Here is a 23,517-nt window from a genome sequence, read left to right as displayed (position 1 = left end):
CTCCCCCTCCTCTTTGTGACTTATCTTATGCGCTGTTGATAAATGAATTGTTGCAAAATATTGGGGGGAGGAGATGGGATTAATGAAATGAGAAATCACAACATACAAAGATCCTAATGCTCTCAGCAGACCAATGCTAATTAAATGACAGGCAATTAGTTATTTTGAAGATTAGATGGGCTTGTCAAGGGTCTTCAAGGCTCTACGGATGTCTGTGAGCACTTCATATTGGTCAAGATTTGGGGGTTCCCCCCTCCCCGTTAAAACTTCTCTTTGCTGGAGTGCTGAGGTTGGGAAGAGAGGTGTCCATCTGTTTCTCCCTTCCCACAAACATTCTTGCTGTGGCCCCCAGGGAGCTTGGTTTATTTATTTAATTTATTTTTCAATCCCCGAGAAGCTGCCGCTTCTGAAAATAGGTGATTTAAAAACCGGGGGGAAAAAAGAGAAAGGAATCCCAGCGAGATACACATTAACAACTACTAGACCTACTGGGGGCATGTTACAGCCTGATTGTGGTTTTCACTTATTTCTGGAAGATGCAACATCCAATTACAGCGGGGGAACCTGGCAGATGCTACGTTGCTCTTTGCAACACCCGCTCGCCTGTTCCTGCTGGCAATCAGGAAGATTTTGGAGGCACATGTTGTCGTGCCCTTGGATGCGCAAAGGCAAACTTACCAACTCTGGGAGGCAGTAGTGATTGCCAGATCCAGACTGGGAGGGGGTAAAATATTTCCCAAGCACATGGATTGGGGATAATGATCTAATGGCATCCTACAGTCTAATTAAGCTCTGCCAAACTTCATGCTGAAGCTGAGGTAGAAGAGGTACCCCTGCCAGGCATTGCCTGCCTATTTGTTGTCCCCCTCCCAGCCATTGTGCATCTTTGTGCACTGCGTGAATTAAATTCTGATGAATGTGGCATTAGTTAATTACACAAAGATGCACATGGTAGGGGAAAGGGAGAGCTGCACTATGCAAATAAGCAAAGGAAGCCCGGCTGTAAATTTGCTTCAGCCTGCAACGCTATTTGCCTTTCCCTCTTGGTCCACATGGCTGAATGACAAAACCGAGCACTAATAAGGCAGCACGCCTAACCTGCAGGCGCCAAATTGGCATCCAGGAGATTTACAGCCATCTGTGTCAGGATGACAAGAGGAGAGACAGGAACGGTGTCACTGCAAGAAACAGAGAAGAGCCGCAGACAGCGTTCAGTGCCGCCATTTTCTCGTGCTTGAGAGGAAAGGCAAGGAATCGGCCGTGCACCTTTGAAATGGCTGTTTGAAAAGGGAGTGCCCTCAGATTTCATCCTGGTTCATTTTCTGCAGAAGAAATGTTGCCCCTTTATCAAAGGAAGTAGACTGCCTGCTAAGATGCTATTAGCGAATTACACATTTTAATAGGAATGTACCTAAATGAATGTTCCTGATTACAATTATCAGGTGGGTTGCATGGTTTGTCCTATGATAAGGACACTGAAATACCCAAAGCTGTGACCATGGTAGTTGAGAATGATGGGAATTGTAGTTCCAACATCTATATGGGAGTGGGAGAAGACTGCTAGGGACCAAAGACTGTAGAAAATCCATGAACATACTAAGATAATTTTTCCAGTTTTAATGGGAGAAAGAAATTATATTTCAGCTTTCCTCTGCATTTAATATTTCCCTTTCATGTACTATTTGGATTACAGTAAACCAGAAAAGTACATCATCCTTTACCTACGCTCTGCAAACATAAAGCACTAACTGCGTTGGCAAAACTTTTGTTTAGCATTCATACAACTCCATCCAGTTCAAGTGCTGGGATGTTGGTGAGTAAGCAGTAGTGAATGTTGCCCCATCTGCAGATCCATCTTTTTTTTGTTGCTTCTGAACATGTTTAGAATCTGGAAGAGACAGCCAAGAACTCCATGTTCTTCTATAAAAAGAGAAGAAAGTAACTTCTTTGTATTTGCTTTCATCCCTTCTGCTACCCCTCCTCCCACAATTCCCTCTATTTGTCTGTTATAAATTCAGCCAAAGCCCTTGGGAAGCTAGCTAGTAGGGCTGTGTGAATATTCAGTTAAGAGATCCAATTTATCGAATGCAATTTATTTCCAAGTTAGAATGGACTTTTCCAAGCCATAGAATAATCAAAGCAGGTATAGCTCAAATCATTTGGGTTGCTCAAATGTTTCTGGTGCATGTGTAGCACCAAGTTTTGCTTAATCAAATTGGAAACCCACACTGAAATAATTTGACAATTTCATTCAAACACCCAAATCAAATTGATTTTCAGAATTGGTTCACATTTTTGAACAAGAATATTTTTTCTGAAGAAAATCATCTATTCAGATTAGATTTTGATTTGTACAGACCTACTGGCTAGCAAGTCAAATGATTAAATGGAAAACTGAGAAGTTGAGGGTTTTGTTGAGTGGAAATGATATGGTGAGAAATTGCAGAAGTGTGGATAAACTTGTAGAGATGAGAATATTGGGAAAAACACTCCCATGGGATGGGGGAAGAAGGGGACCAAAAGACCATTTCCACAAGATGTTGCGATTTTTTCTGAAGTTGCATTGACTGTAGGAACTGCAAGTATGTCTGTGAAAAAAACTAATGTTTTTCCATGAGGGAAGAAAAAAAATGACACACTGAACGCTTGGATTCCTTCCCACTGGATTATGACCTTGTTAAAATGATGGGGGTCACACAGGTGCTGAGAAGAGCTATTGAAATGGTCTCACTGTGGCAGCTGTCAGGGACCAGAAGCAGAAGGAATGGTTTTAATATAAAACTCCACAGGCCGCTCTATTACTTATTGCTTGCTGGCTTCGAGTTCTTTGGTCACAGACATTTCTTGCAGTATAGAAGTTAATACTCGTTTCACCTCAGCCCCATTTTTGAGAGTTTGAAAGAGAAGGAATGTGTTAAAATGGCTTTTCAAAACACACGTGCAGCTAAAAGAAGCCCAGATTCCCCATCCTCTAGCACCTGTATCTCAAGGTCACCTCACAGCCAATATTTTTCAGTGGCATGTTGCCAGAAGAGATAATTATTTCAGTTGTTACTCTCCAGATCTGGCCTCCAACGGTTACGTATATCACCTCAAAATGTTGCCTGCCTGCCATTTAAAATTCTTCAATGTGCCAGGAAAGCATGGAGCCACTAGGGCTCCTGCCCTACCACCATGTGTTCTTTTACCCATGCTTACCTGTTGCACATGGAAGGGAAAAAAAGGCAGAGGGCTGCTCATCGAGATGTCATCATTCAAGAGCAAAAATAATTATAGCATGCAGCAAGGGGATGGGATGTGGAACTATTTAATTCTAGAGGTGCTTCATATTAAACATTCTAATTCCAAAGAAAAGATTTGATTGATTGATTCCTTTGTTCTATGCCATCCATTCCTGCAGGTTAAAAAAAAAAAATCCCAGAAAACCCCAGACCTCAACTATATGTAAAATATCAAGGACATAAATACCTACAAATGCAATGCACTTATATACCAACCTTTAAATCACAGGTTTAAATCCTTCCTTTTTTGCAAGATAGAATAGGTAAATTCTCAAAGTTTTTCTGAAGCCTAGATGGGTTGAGGTTAATCAGAATGAGGAGGAAGTTCTGAAGTGTAGACGTGGCTACTGAGAACATCCATTTTCAAGGTCCATCAAGTGACAATCTTTAGTGAGCAGATTTTGAAGATGACTTTCTTTGAGCTGGTTGGATGGGCTGATGAATGTAAGAAAAGGCAGTGCCTAGATAACCAGATTTAAAGGACCTTAAAGATAACTAGCAATTTAAATCTTACTCATTATCAATTGGTAACACTTCAGTGCCAAAACTAATGAAGTTACCGAAGGTTGCACTTATCACTGCACTACTGCACTCTCATCAAATTTTGTGCAAACTGTAGTTTCCAGATTTTTTTTCAAGCACAACTCCTGCAGATCCAAAGTAATCTCTTTTTAAAAAATCCTAGTAATAGTTATGAATTATATGTCAACAATATTACATCTAGAGTCAGAACAGGGAAAATTGAGTCTGCCAGTGTATTTAATCTGGCCTGATTTTTCTAATTCAATAGGAATAGAGAAACAGTAGCATAAAGAAATCTCAGTGCATAAGTTTTTTTTCTGACGTTGTTGTATAAATCTAAGGTAGTAATTAAGTAGTTAAGTAATATTGACTTTACAAAGAGGTCATGCATTGGTTGGTGTAGAAGAGGTTGATCCTCATGGCTCTCCTTTGTAGAGTATATCAAGGCTCTCTCCCCTCCTATAAACTTCTACATGAAAATTCTGGGTGAGATCATCCAGTAGTTTGGGGTTTCCTATCATCAGTATGCTGATGTTACTCAATTATAGTTTGACTGAAGCTACCGAAGTCCTGTTTCAGCACCTATAAGCTATGCTTGATGGAAGGAACCATCCTCAGCATAATCTACCAAGATTTATTGGCTATGGTTATTAGGGCATGTAATCTGGGGAGATTTCAACTCTTGGCTGGCACTTCCCCACTTGATGGCATTATGTACAGCTTCATCCCATATGCCAGATGCAACCTTTTCTGAATCAGATAGTCATGCCCTAGTCATTTCATGCTTGACTATTTTAATATGCCAGTTGCCCTAGAGCAGTGGCCCCCAACCTTTTTTGTGCCACGGCCCGGTACCGGCATCACAAAATGATCTGCGGCCCGGTACTGGCATCAGCACACTTGGCAAGGCGAGCCGAGCGACCAGCCAGCCAGCTGTCTCCCGCACCTTCAACTCCTCCTTTGTACCTTTGTCGATGGGCTTTGGGGCGGCTTCGGGGTGGTCGCTCGGCTTGCCTTGCCTTAGGTGCTGAAAGAATCCTCACGCCTTAGTTTTGTTCGAAGCCACCGCCCCCCCTTCGATGAAACTAAGGCGCGAGGATTCCTTCAGGACCCAAACACCGCTTTCCAACCGGAAAAGCTCACCGGAAGAACTTTCTCATCAAAACAAGATGGCAGTGCCCAGCAAACCGGTGGCCCGGTAGAAAATGTTCCACAGAGCGGTACTGGTCCAGGGCCTGGTGGTTGGGGACCCCTGCCCTAGAGGACCAGCAGATTCCACAGATCCTTTTAGAAGCACAAGATTCAGACAACAACCCTGCACCTCACCCCATAGTCCAAGCTTAGTGTTTAATACAAAAGACTCCCTTATTTCATAAAAGTCTGTCTACCTCCACACCAGTGGTGGGATTCAATTTTTTTTTTACTACTGGTTCTGTGGGCATGGCTTGGTGGGCATGGCAGGGGAAGGAAGGATACTGTAAAACCAGTCAGAGGTGGTATTTGCTGGTTCTCCAAACTACTCAAAATTTCCACTACCGGTTCTCCAGAACTGGTCAGAACCTGCTGAATACTACCTCTGCTCCACACAGTGGGAGAATGCCAATGCCAGGATAGGCCCAGTTGCCACCTTGAAGCAAAGAAAAATTCCTCTTGCTCTTATGTACTCTGGGTAGTTTCATCAACAGGCAGAAGAGTCCCAAATTGGAAGGCTGCAAGGATTGTGTATGAGCCATATTTCTCTACAGAAATCTTCTACTGATATCAGCAGTATAGCACCAAGTATAACCAAGTTCATTTCTAAATGACTGGTTAACTGCTGAGCTTGAAGGCATCACAGCTCTGAATACTTGAACCTGTGGGAAATGCTGTTGAAAGGGATAAATACGAGTTACTGAACAGCAGGGGATAAAACATTGCATTTAAGTCTCCTAATACCAACTCTTGCTAATTACACTTCATTCCTCAATATACCCATTGCAAGGTAGGTAATAATTAATGACCTGGTATAGATGTGCTGTGTGGGAGGCTCTGAGAGCTTAAGGTGACTTCCTGGAGGTTACGCAGCCAATCCCTTCTCCCAGCTCCTATGCCAGACCACCAAGGACTCTAACCAAGACTCTTAGTTTCCGGGTTGTTGGATTAATTGTAACTGTTCTCTCCCTCCAGCCATTAGGATAACAGCCAGCACTGAGTGGGTTAAAAGCAGCTTATCAAATTAAGCATTAAACTAAGTGGAGAGAAAGCACGGATAAGAGTTTGTACAAAACCATTCAAATTGCAAGTGTGGGTTACAGTAATTGCTAAATTATAGTGTGGCTGCTTCATTGCACACAACCCTGACCTCCCCCCAACTTTAATAATAGGCAGGGGCTGACTCTGGCAGACAAAACCCGGGGAGTCCTAAGTTATAGTCTGACACTCTTATTATGATGATTATGATGATTATTACGACTACATTAGCACCTAGAGGACCTAGCCAAGGACTATTTTGCCGGGAACAGCACAATTACAAATAGTAAAAATGTTAAATCTGACAATTTAAGTTGTCACGTGAGATGCAAGGACTGGAGGGCTGTGATCCAAAAGTAGTTTATCGTGGAACAATGTTGGTCTCTGAAAATAGGGGTCAAGTGGCAGGCAAAGTGGAACTACCTTGATGCCCATTTTATGACCAGTTCTGGAAAAATGCAGTTACAGCACTCCTCTGTATGCCCATCATTTGACAAGTTGGAAAATTTGCATGTGTAGACAGACAATATATGTTTGTCAAGGTTAATCACATCTCTGGAGTCTGGACTCAATCTGCCCAACAGAAAAGCTTTCTTCAACTTGGTGCTCTTTGGCATTCAGTTTCATTGGTGATGCTGGTTGGAAATTGACATCCAGTACATCTGGAAAACCCCAACTTGGCAAAGGCTACCTTGCCATATGCAATGTGTGTGTTATTGTAAAAGTATATCATAACACTAAAAGGAACAGGATTTCATACGGCTCTGGTCTGTGATACCAGAAAGCATTTAGAGTTGAAGATTTATTTACAGTTTGTTGGCAGATCTAATTTTCAGTGGTGTTCACCATCAGACATAGCCAGTATGAAAACTACACTCTGACAGACAAACCTAAAAATGATCCAAATTCTGGTTCTGAGTGTTTTGACTGGGTTTACATAGTGTGATAAGAAATGGTTTGTTTTAGCCATAGTTTGTTGAACATATACTGGGCCATATTCTGTAGTTTAAAAACTACAATTGGGTGAGTTCACAGACTAAGCCAAAACCAAACTGCATTTCAGTTTAGTGAAATATGTGAAACCAGTCACAATGGTATAGGTACCAGACTCCTCAGCTCCATTAAGTTGAATTGGAGAGCAAGATCTAAACATGGAATGATTCAATTCACCATTGCAATTTGAGATTATAAAGCGAACTAAATTGGTGCAATCTGCTTCAGGATTCCACTCCCCCCACCCCCCAAAAAATCAGCCATATGTTATAATGAGGAATCATAAAAATGTTTGCAGCTGCTTCACATTCGGCCAGTTTGAGTTGAAAGTAGCAGCAGTGGGGGATATTTTAGAGGACATTAACCCTGCACTTTTCAGCAGGATGCCTTCAAGGGGATCATCATAATAAATTGTTGAAATATCCCCTCTGCACTTGTTTTGGAGGCAGAGATAGCAAGAATGAGGAAAACACAGCACTTTCAAATTGCTCACAAAAACACCACCACCACTAAATTCAAGCAGGGAGCATTCTCCTCAGCGTTTAAAATAGCATTTTTCCAAAACTGGATTAAAACTTTTTAATCTTCTCTTGCTGTTCTGGGATGACAGTTTTGATGTTGCATTCAATCACGGGTGTCCACAGGATATGATTTTTTTTTAAAAAAAGTTGCACATAAATGATAGGCGGTAGCACAGAAATAGGAAGCCTAGTAAAAGAAGCTGGTACAATGAAAATGTCGCTCCTAACCTTTCCATTGACAGTAAGAACAATTAACCTCCAGAAGTTGTGAATGCTCCAACAGTGGAAGTTTTAAAGAAGAGACTGGATAACCATTTGTCTGAAGTGGTGTAGGGTTTCCTGCCTAAGCAGGGGGTTGGACTAGAAGACCTCCAAGTTCCCCCTTCTAATTTTATTGTTCTGTTATTCATTCCCTATTCTGCTTTCTTAAAAAAAAAAGTAAATAGCCAGCATCTGAAATGTTAGTCTAAGAAGCTTTCACAGCCTTAAATCCAATTCAAATATGCTCAATTTAAAATCAAGACTTGACCCATGAGTGTCTGTTGGAATTGTTCTCCTGGAGCCCATAATCATTATACTCTGAGCTGAAGCCTTGTTGGGGTGGAAGGACCAATGAAGAAGTGTCAGAGATGGCAAAGTTAAGGTTTACAGCTGCCTTCAGATCTTTGGCTTGTTAAGTGTGAATCATTTAACAAGCTATTCATTTTAATACATACTTTATACTGTGTGATGTATACTTTTACCTTATGCATTTTTTTAAAAAATGTTGATTGTTCAGCATATTGGCTTCAATAAAAACATGAGATATAAACTTAAGTAAATAAAACATGATCTTCCACCAGATTTTGATTTCTGTATTAAAGTTGAAGTGATTGAAATAATGAATGTGGTTAAGAGCATCTGAAGACCCTTAAATGGTAAGACATCAAGTTGGTTAATTTCATAGTCACAAATTTTAACTCTTGAACTTGCCTCAGGCTTCCCCTTTGCTTATTTGCTTATGAGGAATAACTGCTACTTCCAAATGTAAACCCCAACTTCCTACAGTCATGCAAGCTCTGTGCTTTGTGTATAAAGCTCTACAAAAGTTGAGCCGTTTCTTTAAAAAAAACCCCACCTCTATTAACTATTAAGATAGGGCATGCCATCATTAAATATAAATGATAAATGGGATGGAGTTACAGAAAGGGGAATGTGAATGAATGGAATTGTTTGTGCAATTTTAGTTGTAGTGATCCGTTGCCATGCTAATAATGAATAGATGCATTATTGATAGCAGTGTTTATTCTTATAAACCCAACAGACCAAGTTAATATTTAATTCAAAATCTATACACGCCATCCCACTTACCTTTTCCATCATGGAACTATTTTTCTTTAGAAATATTTTAGCTGTAGCATTCACACCTCTCTCTCTCTCTGGATGGATGAATGGATGGATGGATGGATGGATGGATGGATGGATGGATGGATGGATAGATAGATAGATAGATAGATAGATAGATAGATAGATAGATAGATAGTGTGGGTTATAATGTGTTGTCACTCTAGCTTATAAATTTGTTGGTTTGTTTCTGAGCAGATGAATGTGTCAACAAACCATCTTTAGAATTCATCCACTGTCTTTTATTTTCCAGAAGTGCAGGATTCAGCAATGGATGTAGAAATGATACTGAGGGTTGGTGTTTTCCTTTGCACAATTGCCCAGAACTCTCTTAGCATAACAGGAATCTAACCATTGTATAGCATTCGTGCTTTCCTGCTCAACTGTCCATGCCTGTTGGAGTTGGGATTGCCTTGTTGCCCTTCTCAATTCTTGGAATCCATTCATATTGTTTTTCAGCCTGGAGATAATTAGGCTTAGTTTTAAATACTTAATTTTAGCTTAAATACTTTTTAAAAACTTCATACCAAGCATAACAATATCAGACTGTTTAATGTTTCAATTCTTCTCAAATCCTCAATAATTAGATGAAATCAGAAGGTCTAGCTTTTCTTTCCACATCTTCCCAAACACCCTTCTTAGATGTATCCAAAGTATCCAGCATAATGGTCTCCATTGGATGTCACACATTCCCCAGGGAATCTAATTCCAGCTCATCCAGGCAGCAGCAATGTAAGGAAGGCTACAATGATTTGGGACTTAAGTTCTTAAGATTCAGTATTTTAGAGTAAATCAGCAAGGGATTTCAACTTTTTGTTGTTTGGCACAGGAACACATTAATGCAAGTTTTCTCCCCAAAAAGGTTCAATTCTTGTGAGAGCACATTTCATGACATTTTATGATTGTACATGTGATCTTGTAAGATTTATGTATTCTCATGCCCAGGTATCACAAGATTGCAAAGGCTTCCTGAGATCTTGTAAAAAAGCACTAGCACATTTAAAATTATTTTTGGCCACCTGGGAAGATGGCAGATAAGATAGGCCCTGCATTATCATTCCCAGTTTCTCCGTGGCCATTTAAAAAGTCTGAATTCGAGTACTGGGATCTCCAATGTAGATTTGTGGGCCACTATTTTGGATCTCTCTCATTTACCAAAACTGGAGTTTTAGTAAAAAGAAAGTCAACTTCTTGACTTTCTATTATCTCCTGCCATTAAATTTCAAGCAAAATGACAGTGCTGGTTTAGCCAGAAATTTTCCTTTTGTGTCATTCCACATCATAGTTTGACACCCCTTTGTTCTGATACTGAGAATACCGGCTGATGGGTGCCTTTAATAACTGAAAACCCTGGCTCCCAGATTGTTATTTCTAGTAAGGATTTATTGCTCTTTGACATGTGACTCCAATGAAGTTATTAATCAAGAGATGGAAGAGTCAAGTCCAGTTTATTGTCTGCAAGTGATAAAAGATAATCCTGAATACTGATGTCCTGGATAGTGATTAGGAGATAGAAGGATCTGGCAGGAAAAGGAGGGAGCAGGAGAACAGCACTGTGGGTAAAGGTATGCAATTTCTGGTAATGATCACCTTCCAAGTAATTAGTTTTTAAATCAGGCAGATGTTTTGAGAGCCATTTTAATTTATGTTTTCTTTTACTCTTATTATTTATCGTAGATTCTCACACACAGGCAGAGTGTGGTGCAGTGGGGCCACTCATCCTGAACTGAGAACCATCTTCATCACAAGCCGCCCTCCCTCAGAAATTTTATTTCCCTATCGGCAGTAGCCACAAGGTAGGATAGAAATTCTTTGGCCACGTTTTCCCTATAATCTCTCCTTTGGGACTTCCATCAAGCGTCTTTATCTACATTTGCTTCTTACTTTCTCCCATTCATTATAGGCAGCAATCAGCAAATTGGGGCTCTTCTCCCCCCTCTGCAAAGCTACTTTCTTTAAACATATGCTTAAATATTCCAGCCAAATCTCACGACACTAAAAACACTTTTCATTTTTGTGAAACTGCAGTTATAGGGGGAGGTGGGGTGGGGTGGGGAGAAATGACTTGAACAAAGTTGTCCCAGGGGAGAAAAATGCACTTCTGCAAATTACTGGATTCTTATCCTGAATTTCACTTATGGATTGTCTTATGTGTGCTGTTCCCAGCATCCGCTCAAGAGCAATACAAATACCATTTTTACACACATTTAACAGTTTTCCTGTAAAGAATGTAATGTTCTGTGAAATTTCTGTTGGCTTTCTGCTGCTTGGTTGGTTTACCCTGGTTTGTTTATTCAATTTATAGAGCCACCTTCCTTCATGACTTTGAGAAAAGCAGTTTAAAATGTCCTAAAAAGGGTTCTGTAAGTCAGCAGACCTTAGAAAGCCAGTACGCAAAGCCCAGTGAGATTATAAGTGATGGCGTGCTAGGAGACATCGTTTTCCATTCTCAAGTCAGCCATGAAGTTCATTGGGTGTCTTTGGGCCAATCACTCCCAGAGTGTCACGATAGGAATAAAAGTTCATCATCTTGAGCGGTTTGAGAAAAGTTTGAATCAATCGATCATTCATTCCTAGTATCTCGTTCAACACAGTGGCCTCATGTGACCTCGGGTCTCAGAAAGAGTGCTAGCGACCAGATAACTGCAAGGAAAATAAATCCTTCCATGCAGTGGTGGGATTCAATTTTTTTTACTACCGGTTCTGTGGGCATGGCTTGGTGGGCGTGGCAGGGGAAGGATACTGTAAAATCTCCCTTCAGGGGTGGTATTTGCCGGTTCTCCAAGCTACTCAAAATTTCCGCTACTGGTTCTTAGTGGTTAGAACCTGCTGAATATCACCTCTGCTTCCATCCTCTACCATTCAGTCAGAACTGAAGAAGCTTCTTGGATGAGAAGTGAAATGTCTTCAAGGAAAAACAAAGTCCGGCTGCCTTTTGAAAAAGCACCTTTCAGGCAACCATGACCTTGTGTGATTGAAAATCTCCATAAACATTTCAACTAACACAGCCTTGAAGTGATGATAGTGAACATTTTTACAGTTCAATATCAAGGACAAAATATGAGAGCCTTTGCTATTCTAAAGCAACCAACATTTTTTTCCTTTCATGTGGGCAGGCTTAGGCCTCAAGGCTTGTGACCAAGTGAAGTAGGAAGAAAGCAGAGATAAGATTTTTTTTATTTCAAGATGGCTACATTCCATGCCGTAACAGAATTCTACCTGTAGGTCTTACAAAAGCTATCCCATGCTTCCACAGTTCACATTTCCCTACAGGGAAAATAACTGTGTTGATCACCAGAGCTAACCTTTAAGAAAATACAAGGAATTCAGAATAGAGCCACAAGAAATCTGTATAGCTCAGTAGTCCACTAACTTGACCTGAAAATATCTAGCACTAGAGGGTAAGTCTACAAACCTAGCTGTCAAAATGTATTAACTAAAGTACTAAAGACTTAAACTTTTATATTGATCTTATTAAGGTTATTTTGGCAGGATTTGATGCCATCAACTGAAAAGCAACTTTATAGAGAGTTAGTTACTTTGTTCCTGGAAAAGCAATCAAGTGGCTTCGTAAAAGACTTGACTGTGTGGCATAAACTTTCATAGACCAGTCTACTTTGCTGACATAGTGGGTGCTAACTCAGGAAAAAGCTTGCCACAATAAAACTGTCAAGATTTTAAAAGTACCGCAGGATCTTTTGCTGCTTGTATTAAACATGAAGGGATAAACACATTTACTGATGATTATTCCCAGAGTCGTATTTGAATGGTTCAGCTCAAGTCAGCAAAATAAATAAATAAATAAAATTCTACAGCGTTGCATATAAGAAAATTCTGGACATCTTTTCTAAACTTTTCCTGTGGAGGACAAGGATATGTAGAAATAGAGTGGGACATTACTGTGACAGCTAAAGCTCTGTTTGGTAGCTTTATCGTTTGGCTATCTTTTGAATTTACCTCAGTTGGCTCTATGAACCTATCTGATTTGTAACCTTGGATTAGCTGTGGTCTGTTAGCCAACTGTGGAATCATGGGATAAAGAATTCAAATTCAAGCTTGGCAACTTATCGTTCAAGAGCACTTTGATCTTGAATAAAGATATCTTTAAACTGGAATTGGATACAACGTAAAGTGAATAAACAATGGTTGGATGATTTATATCTGTGCAGTGAGGAGAATCTCCTTCTGATCTTCCAGAAAGTCAAGATTCTTTTATTTTACTCAAATGTATGCTCTGTACCTATATATAAAATATGAAGCACTTCCAGCTTTCTCTTCAGCTGAGACATAGTTTCTTAACTGTTCTCTTTTGAAAACTTTTCTTTTCTTTCTTTCCTTTCTTTCTTTGTCTTCCTTCCTTCCTTGAATGGTATAGGGTCTTCTACTTGCACAGGGACTAGAAGACTTTGAAGGTCCCTTCCAACTGTTCCAACTTATTCTGTTATCATACTGTGGCTGGACATCCTGAACTAATCAGTATGTAGAAATGTTGGGAGAAAAAAGGATTTACATATATACTCCTTGAGCCCAACCTCCCCATCACCCCAAAAAGCCTCATCTGGTTATTTCCATTTGAAACATTTATTTTTGGAAATACATATTAAACACTATTATTTATACAAAACAGGACTAAATTTATCATAATGCATACTGTTCTCAAAAAGGCCATTTTTAATCATTCGGATGAACTTTTTTTGGTTTTACTCAGTAAACACTCCTCCAAACATACAATATAAAAGGAGAAAGCTGTTTTAGTCCTGCTTTTGCTGGCTGAAAAATACTGGCAAACGTGGTATGATGATACAACTGCTTTTAATTTTTGTTTTACTGAAATGCATGGAAATGGGATGTGGAGACTTTCTCCGTTTCTTAGTTATCCGTTTCATAAACACTTGAAATATAGATATTTATATATATTTTTAGATAATGCACAATTTTTATTTTGCTAAAATATAGCAAGTCAGCAAGTAAAAAAAATATTTTTCCTCAGCTTAACACAGCTCAGTAAAGTTATTCCATTTTTCTTTTCTTTTGGCTTGGGAGGGACAACTTAAACTTTAAAAAGGGTAGTTTGGATTGACTTGCAATATCAAATGTGTAACAGCCTCAGAGCAAAGAATATTTGAAGACATATTCACCATAGGCAGAAATGACAAACAGACAAGAATCACATCTCCTGACAGTTTGGATTCAGGGGAGAAAAAACTTCTACCCTGGGCAGGAAGGACACAGTAATGGCTCACAAGAGGTCTGGGCGGAAGACGACTTTATACACTTAGAAGACCTGTATGAAGATGTATTCATCTGCTGGCACCCTACAGCTGATATTTGATGTCTTATCCTAAAGCATTTTTGCCTGTTAAGAATGGACACATAGATGCCCAAATGAGCAAGAGGAAATCAGAGCATTTAATATTGAAGGAAGTCAAGACTCAATACATAGGCTGTTCTTTTCAGAATGTTCCACAAGAGGGCAGTATTGCTTTCTGGTTTCAAAAAGGAGCAATTAGGAGTCTTAACAGCATGTGGTCCTTCAGAGCTGGCTCTTTTGAGCCTCTGTTCAAACACAATAATGCTATAACCTATGGACTTCTTGATTAAACATAAATACTGGCTAAAGCCGGGATCAGATTAGCATTCAGTTCTCACCCCACATCCATTGTTATGGAGAAATTGCCCCTGTCAGCTTCCTCAAAGGAAAACAATTCCCCTATTAGGAATATAGACATCCCTCTACTGCATAAGGACTGGTTGGAGAATGTGAATGAATTCTACATTAAATGAACTTTCTCAGTAACTTTCAGCATACAGTATGTCAAGGATTTTTACACAGCCTTTTGCACATGTTTGCAAAGTCTTCCTGTGCAATGGATTGGATATTCAACTTAATGGTTAAAATTTGGAGTTATGGGGCCTGAAACCCAACAAATCTGGATTGTGCCAAGCCAGAAAAAAAAATGCAGGGTGTGGCTTTTCAGACTGAGATGAACATCCCAGATGATATGACTACGGATGCATACCTGGGATGCTTTAAGCTTTAAGTATAAAGGTTACACTCAAAAACTGAACACTTGAGATAGTTTAGACTATCCAGATCTCAAGAATGTCTTCAGTATTTTGAAGAAGAAGAAAAGGAGCTAAGGTCAACAATATTAATTATTGGGGTCTTCAAAGCATATGAACTTCCACCAAAGGAAATCTTATACCAAAAGTGCTTAAACAGAAGTGTAAATCAAACATATGATGAACCCCTTCACTTCTAGAAAGTCAACAGTTTTGAGGTTTCAGGCCTGATGAAGGCAGAGATGGGCTAAGGAAGATTTTTTTTAAAGGCGCCTTTTTAAAGTCAGGTTGATCTATGTTTCCAAAAGATGGCATTACTCTTAAAATAGAGTCACCATATCATACCATAACAGATCATCAGTTTTTATTGCGTCTACTAGCTCTCGCTACTATTGTTGTCATTTTAAGGGAAAAGGAGGAAGAAATAAGGCATGCTGGAGTAAGAAATGTATAGTGCTGTGTAGAATTGTGCCATGCAATCATCATACATCTTTTTATTCACTCTACCATGCCTTTGAAAATATACCTAGTCATAACAAATCTCATCTGAAATGGATGGAGTTAAGATATATAAAGCAAAAACAAAAAACTACCCACCCACACTGGAAATAAAACAGAAAGAACTCCCTGTTCTTTCCAAGGTTTAGAAAACAATAAACTTTGGCACTAGATAAACCAAGTGGCTTGCAAAGATCTGTATTAATCCAAGGCAATCTGAAGCAGAAAAAGAATAGTCTTCTTTAATTATCTTCTACTCATGGTGAAGAAGATCATCCTGTGGAGCATTCATCCAGTCTATTTGCTAAAGAAAGCTGCCCTGTCCAGATCTGATTTTGCCCTTTCAACGTTGTTCTGATATGCCATTGCTTAATTGGGAACAGAAGCTGCATGGTAGAAGCATTTAGTAAGAAATGCATAGCACTGTCTTTTCTTATTAACATAGCTATGCTTCATATTTACTAGATTGGCACAATACTAGCAATCATTTCAAATAATTGGGCCAATGATACTCAATAGCACAGGAATCTGCAAAAAAGACCTCTTGATTCCCGATTAACAGAAAAAGAAAATTTCAATCATTGCTCATCTCAGTTTCAGGGAACTCAAATTACTATAATTGTTTGAGAATCTTTTCCTTAGCTCCAAGGAAAGAACATGGACCAGTCCTGGTCAAGAACCTATGCTAAAGTGGTCACCACTCTATCAAAACTCAAGAAAAGTCCCACCTGTTGAGAGTTCATCCTGAAGCTGCTGTCCCTAGAACAATTAATTACTATATCCTAAAAGGAAGGACAGGAGAGATGTTTCACATCATAGAGACTGGGAAAGAGCAAGATGCAATGTCTATTATGGAAAGCACTGTTATTTGGTCAATTAACATCAGCAGCCTGGATACCACTGGCAAAGAGAAAAGGACAATGGCACCAGCAAAGGATTCATAGGATCGTGTTTTAAAGAAAGTAGGGCGGAACAGGGAAGGGAGAGGGGCAACTACAGAGTATTACATTTCATTGGCCACCAGTTCTTCCTTGTCAACCACACCATTGGAGAGTGCGTTCTGGCTTTCATTTAAACGCTTAACTCTGTAGGCTTCAAAATGGATGCTGCTAGTAATGTCTTTGATGTTCTGCATGTGTGTCCTAGGAAAAAGAGAAGAGAATATTTTTTAAAAAATACAGGAAAAGGAGAGAGAGATCTTCAGGTCCAAAGTTGCGAGGTAAAACCAATGTTATACTGGAATGTAAAAGAAGATCCATAATACAATAGTAGAAAGCATATCTTTTTACCATACGCACATTTGAATCTTTTGAATTTTCAGGAGAAACGAAAATTAGATGTGTTAAATTTTCATGTTTCTTAAAATTGGTAAGATTGCAATAAATTGACGAATGGGGTCTGATACCTTTTGCACATTTTGACTTGTTAACACACCAATATTTTAAGTCAAACCTTTAAGCAAGTTTTATTGAATAAACCACTGGGTAGCAGGCCATAAGTCATGGATGACAACACATACAGAAACAGGCAGACTACGTATGTGAAACCAAATCCCACTACCGTATCTTGAGTTACATGCACTATTCTCCAACTTTGGTAGGAACAAAACCAGACTGGAGGGTCTCTCTGGAATGGTCTCCACAGTCCCAGTCTGAAAAGTAAATTGCCTTGATGCATCCAAACTGCCTTTTAGGAAATTGCCACCAACCTGATCAGGAGATCTCGCAAGTAAGCAAACTCGCAGTGTGTTGTATTCTCAACTGTCAATACAGAAGAAGGAGCAAACAATTAGCATATACTCTTACCTGCTAAATTCCACAGCAAACACAGGGTTCAAAACACCATTCAGTTCATAAAGAATCTGCAGCACTAAGCCTAGTGCGATTCCCTAATTCTAATATGCTAGAACAGCTGGAAGGATTTCTTTCATAATGATCCAGTTATATCATCTTATGATTGACTGTACCTCTCGCTCTTCCTCTCGAATGTTTCTAAAATCACTCTGTCACAAACTTTGGCCTTCCGACACCCTCGCTAGTTTCATGAGATACAAGAACTGGCCACAGGGTGGAAGCAGAAGGCTTAAAATAACTTTCCTTCCCCCCCCCCCCACCTTTTCAAATAAAAAAATACTTTATTTGCTTTAGGTTGCCTGTCCATTCCAGTCCTCTGACGCAGGAAATCCTTTTTTTGCAGTTCAACTTTTAACACTTGGGACTCCTTCACAGGATTTTAAAAATAAACATCCAAACTTTGTAGCAGAAGCAATATATGCTGTCACAGAAATGCCAAAAGGTATTAAAAGCAATTGTTGGAAAAATTTCTGCCGTTCCTGATCAGTTAAATGGGCTTAGATATGTTTAGCAAACTTTTTCAATCCTGTCCTCTCAAAACTGTTTCAAGGAAGATGGAAGATTATTTATGATCTTCAAGCAGAATTAAAGCATAGATATTCCTCAAGTTACAATTGTAATGGAGCCTGCCCATCATGGTTGTAATTTGTATTGCTCATAAAATATGTCACTCATGTTATTAACCTGATTTTTCTGTATTTTTGCACTGGTAGTTAAGCAAATCAATGATTTGTTATGCACACAGTTTTGGCGAAAAATGGAAGTCAATGCTGATTTGGGGCAAAAATAATTGTAAAATGTGGTCAGCAGGATTGCCAAGCACCTAGACTGCAGTCACGCGACTGTGTGGGATCCAGGTAGGTCCATTGGAACTTCAAATGGTTGTTAACAGTGGTGGGATTCAATTTTTTTTACTACTGGTTCTGTGGGCGTGACAGGGGAAAGATACTATAAAATCTCCAGTCAGAGGTGGTCTTTGCCGGTTCTCTGAACTACTCAAAATTTCCACTACCGGTTCTCCAGAACTGGTCAGAATCTGCTGAATACCAACTCTGGTATTATGCTAAGTAATTGTTGACTACCTATATATCTTTCTACTATACATAATGCCATAATAGAATCACAATCCAATTCAAGAAAATAACGTAACACATAGTACAAAAGAAAAAAAAAGGATAATGCTTTCTTTGTCTCCTTTGCTTGACGCTCAGTGAGGCGAAATTCCAGTATTGTTTGTATTAGCTGCTACAGAAAATGGGATAACTGTAATAATGTTTACTGTCAATAATGAGAGAGGTAAGGGATGCTACTCCGAAACATCATTTTCAACTCATTTGGATTCACAGCTGACAGTTTTAATATATTAAAATCTCTACAGGGCATGAATTAAATCCTACTAAATCCGACTATTAGCCTGGCTAATAGTCTGCATGGCAATTCCCCGTATTGAAGGAGGGGTCTCTGCCGTGAAAGTTAGCAATTTAAAAATTCAGCAGAAGGGAAACAGGGGAAGGGGAGGGAAGAGGGGTGATGGAAGACTGAATCTGGGGTTGTTGAATCTGCTGCGTGTGCTTAAGATCATACGGCAAGTCTTCACATAAAATGTAAAGAGGGAGAGAGAATAAATAAGGGAGAAATGATTGGAAGAGAAGGTAGCACCCAAATGCCCTGGGAAACCACTGCAGCCACTGCTCTTTTAATGATCATGCTTGCTATTTTGCTTGCTCTTTAAAGCAGTATTTATGGAGTCTTTCACAGCATAATTGTGTTCTCCCCTGAATGCAAAATTTTATATTATTACTTGGTTTTAAATGGCTAATATCTAGCCAACAGAATGGTTCTAATTGTTTACATGCACCCAGAATGATTGCCACTTGCAGCTAACAGACGTAGATCCAAGCTACAACCCACAACTATCTTTCCTCTACTCTCCAAAGACTGCTACTACCGCTCAGTGATCAATCACAGGAAAGCTTCTCTTGTGCTTTCAGAAAGTCTCAAGATATGCTGTCTCATTTCAACACCGACATGAAGCCATTTTCCTTCAATAGTTTTGGGCCAGGCTGGGATTCTGGAAATCTCCCTTTTGCATCTTGCAATTCTTCAACTTCTAAAGGCTGAGAATTTGGGTGGAGATATAGAATTAAACATGAGGTAGTGGAGCTTTCTGACGAAGCAACAAATCAAAGCTGTTTTCTCCTATTATTGACAATTCTTAATCCCTTTTCAAGCAATTACTGAGCAACCTTACCCATAAAACATGACTCTTATTCCACCCAGCAGAGGGCAGCAGAGCACACGGTCTTGCAAAAATGGATGCACACATTGCCATCCTTGAACACTGAAGATGTTACTTTAGCAAATCGAAGGTCACAATAATGGCAAGAAAACAATAAACAGGAATTCTTACCTTCGATTGTGCCCCATTTTGTTTTCCTTCCCAGAATTCGTCTTCCATTAATCTGGTACTCTTGGTCACTGCCCACCACAGCAAATGGAATCATTTCCTAGAGTAAAATGTTAGGATCAAAATGGAGGGTGAAAAAATCTAGCAACTTTTCACTGTACTAAACAAGGCATGTATTAAACAATTAAAGCAAGTATTTTTATGTCCGCCCCCCTCCCACTTTATTTTTGAGACTTAGTGTCAACTCATAAAACATTCTGTATACACATTTTACAGTTGACACAGAAAGCGGGGGGTTTCAAAGAGCAGGCAGCAGTGTGGAATCGAAAGTATATTCCATTCATATTTTCTTCAAAGACTGATTAGATGACTGAAGCTTCTGCCATACAAAAATCTAATTGGAGAGCATGATTGATGACTCTTGGCTATGGATGTTTTTTGTTGGATGATACACCCAGAGGGGTGGAGTGGGGTGGGGGAAAGCAGGATCAAGGGTGACAGTGAATTATGTATCTCAGGGTTGGCTATGCCCAGGTTAATGCCAGACATAGAATGTTAACTTCAAATAAATCTTTTTTAGTTTTGGGAGTGTGGCTTGAGGCTCATGATTTAATTGGAATAACTGCCGGAATCCTGACACTTAAGTTTGGTCCGGTCTTTCTACAAGTTGTTCTATATCTGAGGACTAACAAAAGCTCAGAGTCAAATTAAATATAAGGCGGTTTTATTTCAAGAAACTAAGCTTGTTTTGAGAAGAACTGATAAAAAATGGTAAATTCAGAGAAAAACTTATTTTCCAAGGATTAACAATATGGTAGCAAAACTGCTAATCAGAACCAGGCATTGTGGATAAATTAATGAGTCTTTTTTTCACCTGCAGTAGTTCACCATCTATTTCCTAATTTAAAGTTACATGTTATTTTTAATTTGATATTTATTTGCATGGTTTAATCCCAATTACATATTGGGAAGTTGTACAGCACAGTCAGCTGATTGGGGTAGTCCTAAAGTCAGTGTAAATAAATAAGCCAGTAAAACATGTCTGAAAGAAAACTTAGATGGTCCCCCCATGTAGAGGGCAGAGGAAATGGCCATGAAGGACAGGAGGAACCTCTACCAAGTCAGGTCAAGAATGTTATGTGAGTAAACATCTTAGAAAAATCCCTCCCCAGTGCACCCAAAATAAAAGAAAGGTGAGAGGGCGAGGGGAAATTCATTATAGCTTTACAATGCCAGCCATACTCATCTACATGACTTTGATTTGCTAATCTGATCTGCCTTGGAGGGCTGACATCCTCTCAACCAAAATTGTGAAAATATCTTCTATGATCTTCCCCGAGGCTCACTTTGGTGTGTTTCAATGCATCCCTAACTGAAAGTTCCCTTAAATCAACATCAGTTTTACATCAAACATAAGGAAATAAACCAACCTGCAGATTTTAAAGAATGATTCAGAAATCTAATAGACAGAAATGATTAAATATCATGGAGAAGAATTCTTGGAGCCTGAACGTCTGCTGTAAATCACGGGACACAAACAAAAAGTGTATTAAAAGAGATTTACATACTTACTCTAAATTTTTCATTTATTAATCGGTCTTCAGAATCCTCATCAAACTGTTTCTGGGGATATACATCTATACCATTAGCAAGGAGATCTGCTGTAATCTAAGAGGAAGAAAAAACACTGAACATAATCAGACTGTGACAGCTAAACCAGTAAAAGATTCTTATTGACTGAGCTATAGAAAAAGGAATGGCACTGGCCTTCATATCTGGTCACATCACCCACAGTGAACCTGCAAAGTATGGACTAAGGCAACTTCGCTAAAATGAAGAAGGTGTGAAATTTAAATAATGTTTAAATAACCTGGGATGTTGGAATACACTGCCATCCAAGAAAGAGATACAAACTGGAGTTGTTGTATTTCGAGGGAAAGAGAGGCTTAGACCAGGGCATGCAATTAACACGTTTATTTGAGGAACAGTGGTTGTCGCGTCTGCCAGCCAAACGGGCAGACTAGCTTGCGAGCAACGGCTGGCTTGGCTTGACAGCCGGCTTTTTATAGTCGGCTGTCAAACGATGCCAGCCAATAGGAACGGCTGTTGAACTTGCTGCACGAGTGGACCCGGTTGGAGCCCCAACCGGTTCCCAAGACATAACACCCCTTCCCCCCAGATGAGAACACACATAATCTTTGAGATACGCCGGTGGTCTGTGTTGGCGACCTGAGCGACGTAACTCAGGAGATTCATTTGGCGAAGACGAGTTCGCGGACTCCAGGTCAGGGTACGTAGTGTGGCGACCAGGGCTCGGTGCTGGAACTGGAGTCAGTGAAAAGTCTCTGCCTTCACTGGGGTTAAATGGTGGTGCTCCCCCTTGCCAGCCCCAGTCGAGGACCCAGCTCCTGTGCATACTATTTTTGATGTAAACGAACTAAACCTACCGGTGACTGCAGACGACATAGCATCACATTCCAAGAAGGACAGAACAATCGCCCAGGTTCTGGACTGGGTAGGGAGGGGGTGGCCGGAAACTAACTATTCAGTTGATTTCGCCCCATTTAAAACTCGCCAGCTAGAGCTCTCCAGGTTGCAGGGATGCCTATTGTGGGGTACCAGAGTGGTCATACCAACCACCCTTCGCATACCCGTCCTGAAGATGCTGCACGAGGGCCATCCAGGAATCGTGCGGATGAAGGCGTTAGCTCGAAGCTACGTCTGGTGGCCCGGGATGGACGATCAGATCGCCAAGTGGGTAAGCTCGTGTCGACCCTGTCAAGAATCTAGGGCAGCCCCGCCAACCGCCACGCCCACAAAGTGGGAAAGTGCCAATGCCCCGTGGTCACGGCTTCACATCGACCTGGCCGGGCCAATGCACGGCAAGACCTTCTTGGTGGTCGTGGACGCCTATTCAAAATGGATAGATGTGGCCTTACTTCACACGACCACCACACAGGCAGTTGTTAAAGCCTTGACTCACCTTTTTGTAACTCACGGACTCCCTGACACACTGGTATCCGATAATGGCCCCCAGTTCACCTCGAACGAATTTAGTAGGTATGTCACAAATCTAGGCATCAGACACGTCCTCACGGCCCCCTTCCACCCCGCCAGCAACGGGTTGGCTGAACGGGCAGTCAGATCAGCCAAGGAGGCGTTAGCCAGATTCGGCCCAGTGGGTTGGCATTCTAAACTGTCTCAATTCCTCCTAAGCCAGCATACCACACCGTGCACGGTTACGAACAAATCCCGGCTGAGCTGCTGATGGGGAGACGCCTGAGGACTGCCTTAGACAGGCTGCACCCCCACTACGGCCCAGACACCCCTTTGGGGTCTGACAGTCTGGCCAGGAATTTCGCAGTTCAGGACCTAGTGTTTGCTAGGAACTACGCGGGGGACCCACTGTGGGTGGCCGGAAAAGTCGTAGCTGTCACGGGTCCGAGATCTTATCGGGTCCAACTTGAAGACGGTCGTATGTGGCGAAGACACCTGGACCAGCTGCGGAGACGACGGAGCAGCCTGACCGGCCCAGACCCGTCTCCACCAGAAGAGCCGCGGGCGCCACTCCAAGGTCCAGCTAGGGGTTCCCAGAGTGACCAACCTTCACCAACGGAGCGGAGAGAGCAGACAGTAGACTGGGACTGCCAGCCGGGAGCACCACCATTTAACCCCAGTGAAGGCAGAGACTTTTCACTTTTGCGCTGACAGGCTGCTGAGTCCGATGGCTCGGTAAGCAAACGGCAAGCGGCTGCGGCTTCCTTTTG

General features: G+C 40.6%; 1 protein-coding gene across 4 annotated transcripts in view; it reads right to left on the bottom strand.

The window, feature by feature from the left end:
- Positions 1 to 13,494: 13,494 nt before the first annotated feature.
- The window catches only part of SEPTIN9 (septin 9), a 272,053-nt gene continuing 262,030 nt past the window's right edge, over positions 13,495 to 23,517 (bottom strand). For all 4 annotated transcript variants that reach the window (XM_026702075.2, XM_026702078.2, XM_026702077.2 and 1 more), the window contains 4 exons: positions 21,323 to 21,418; positions 19,754 to 19,850; positions 17,199 to 17,250; positions 13,495 to 16,632 (listed from right to left, as the gene is read on the bottom strand). In XM_026702075.2, the coding sequence (XP_026557860.2) occupies positions 16,494 to 16,632; positions 17,199 to 17,250; positions 19,754 to 19,850; positions 21,323 to 21,418 (384 nt within the window). In that variant the 3' untranslated portion in view covers positions 13,495 to 16,493. The remainder of the gene's footprint in view (positions 16,633 to 17,198; positions 17,251 to 19,753; positions 19,851 to 21,322; positions 21,419 to 23,517) is intronic.

The sequence above is a fragment of the Pseudonaja textilis genome, chromosome 2, assembly GCF_049901715.1.
Source record: "Pseudonaja textilis isolate UNSWEBS1 chromosome 2, rPseTex1.2, whole genome shotgun sequence".
Classification (NCBI taxonomy): Eukaryota; Metazoa; Chordata; class Lepidosauria; order Squamata; family Elapidae; genus Pseudonaja; species Pseudonaja textilis.
The sequence above is the reverse complement of the archived record's forward strand: the minus strand, read 5'-3'. Positions and strand labels throughout refer to the sequence as shown.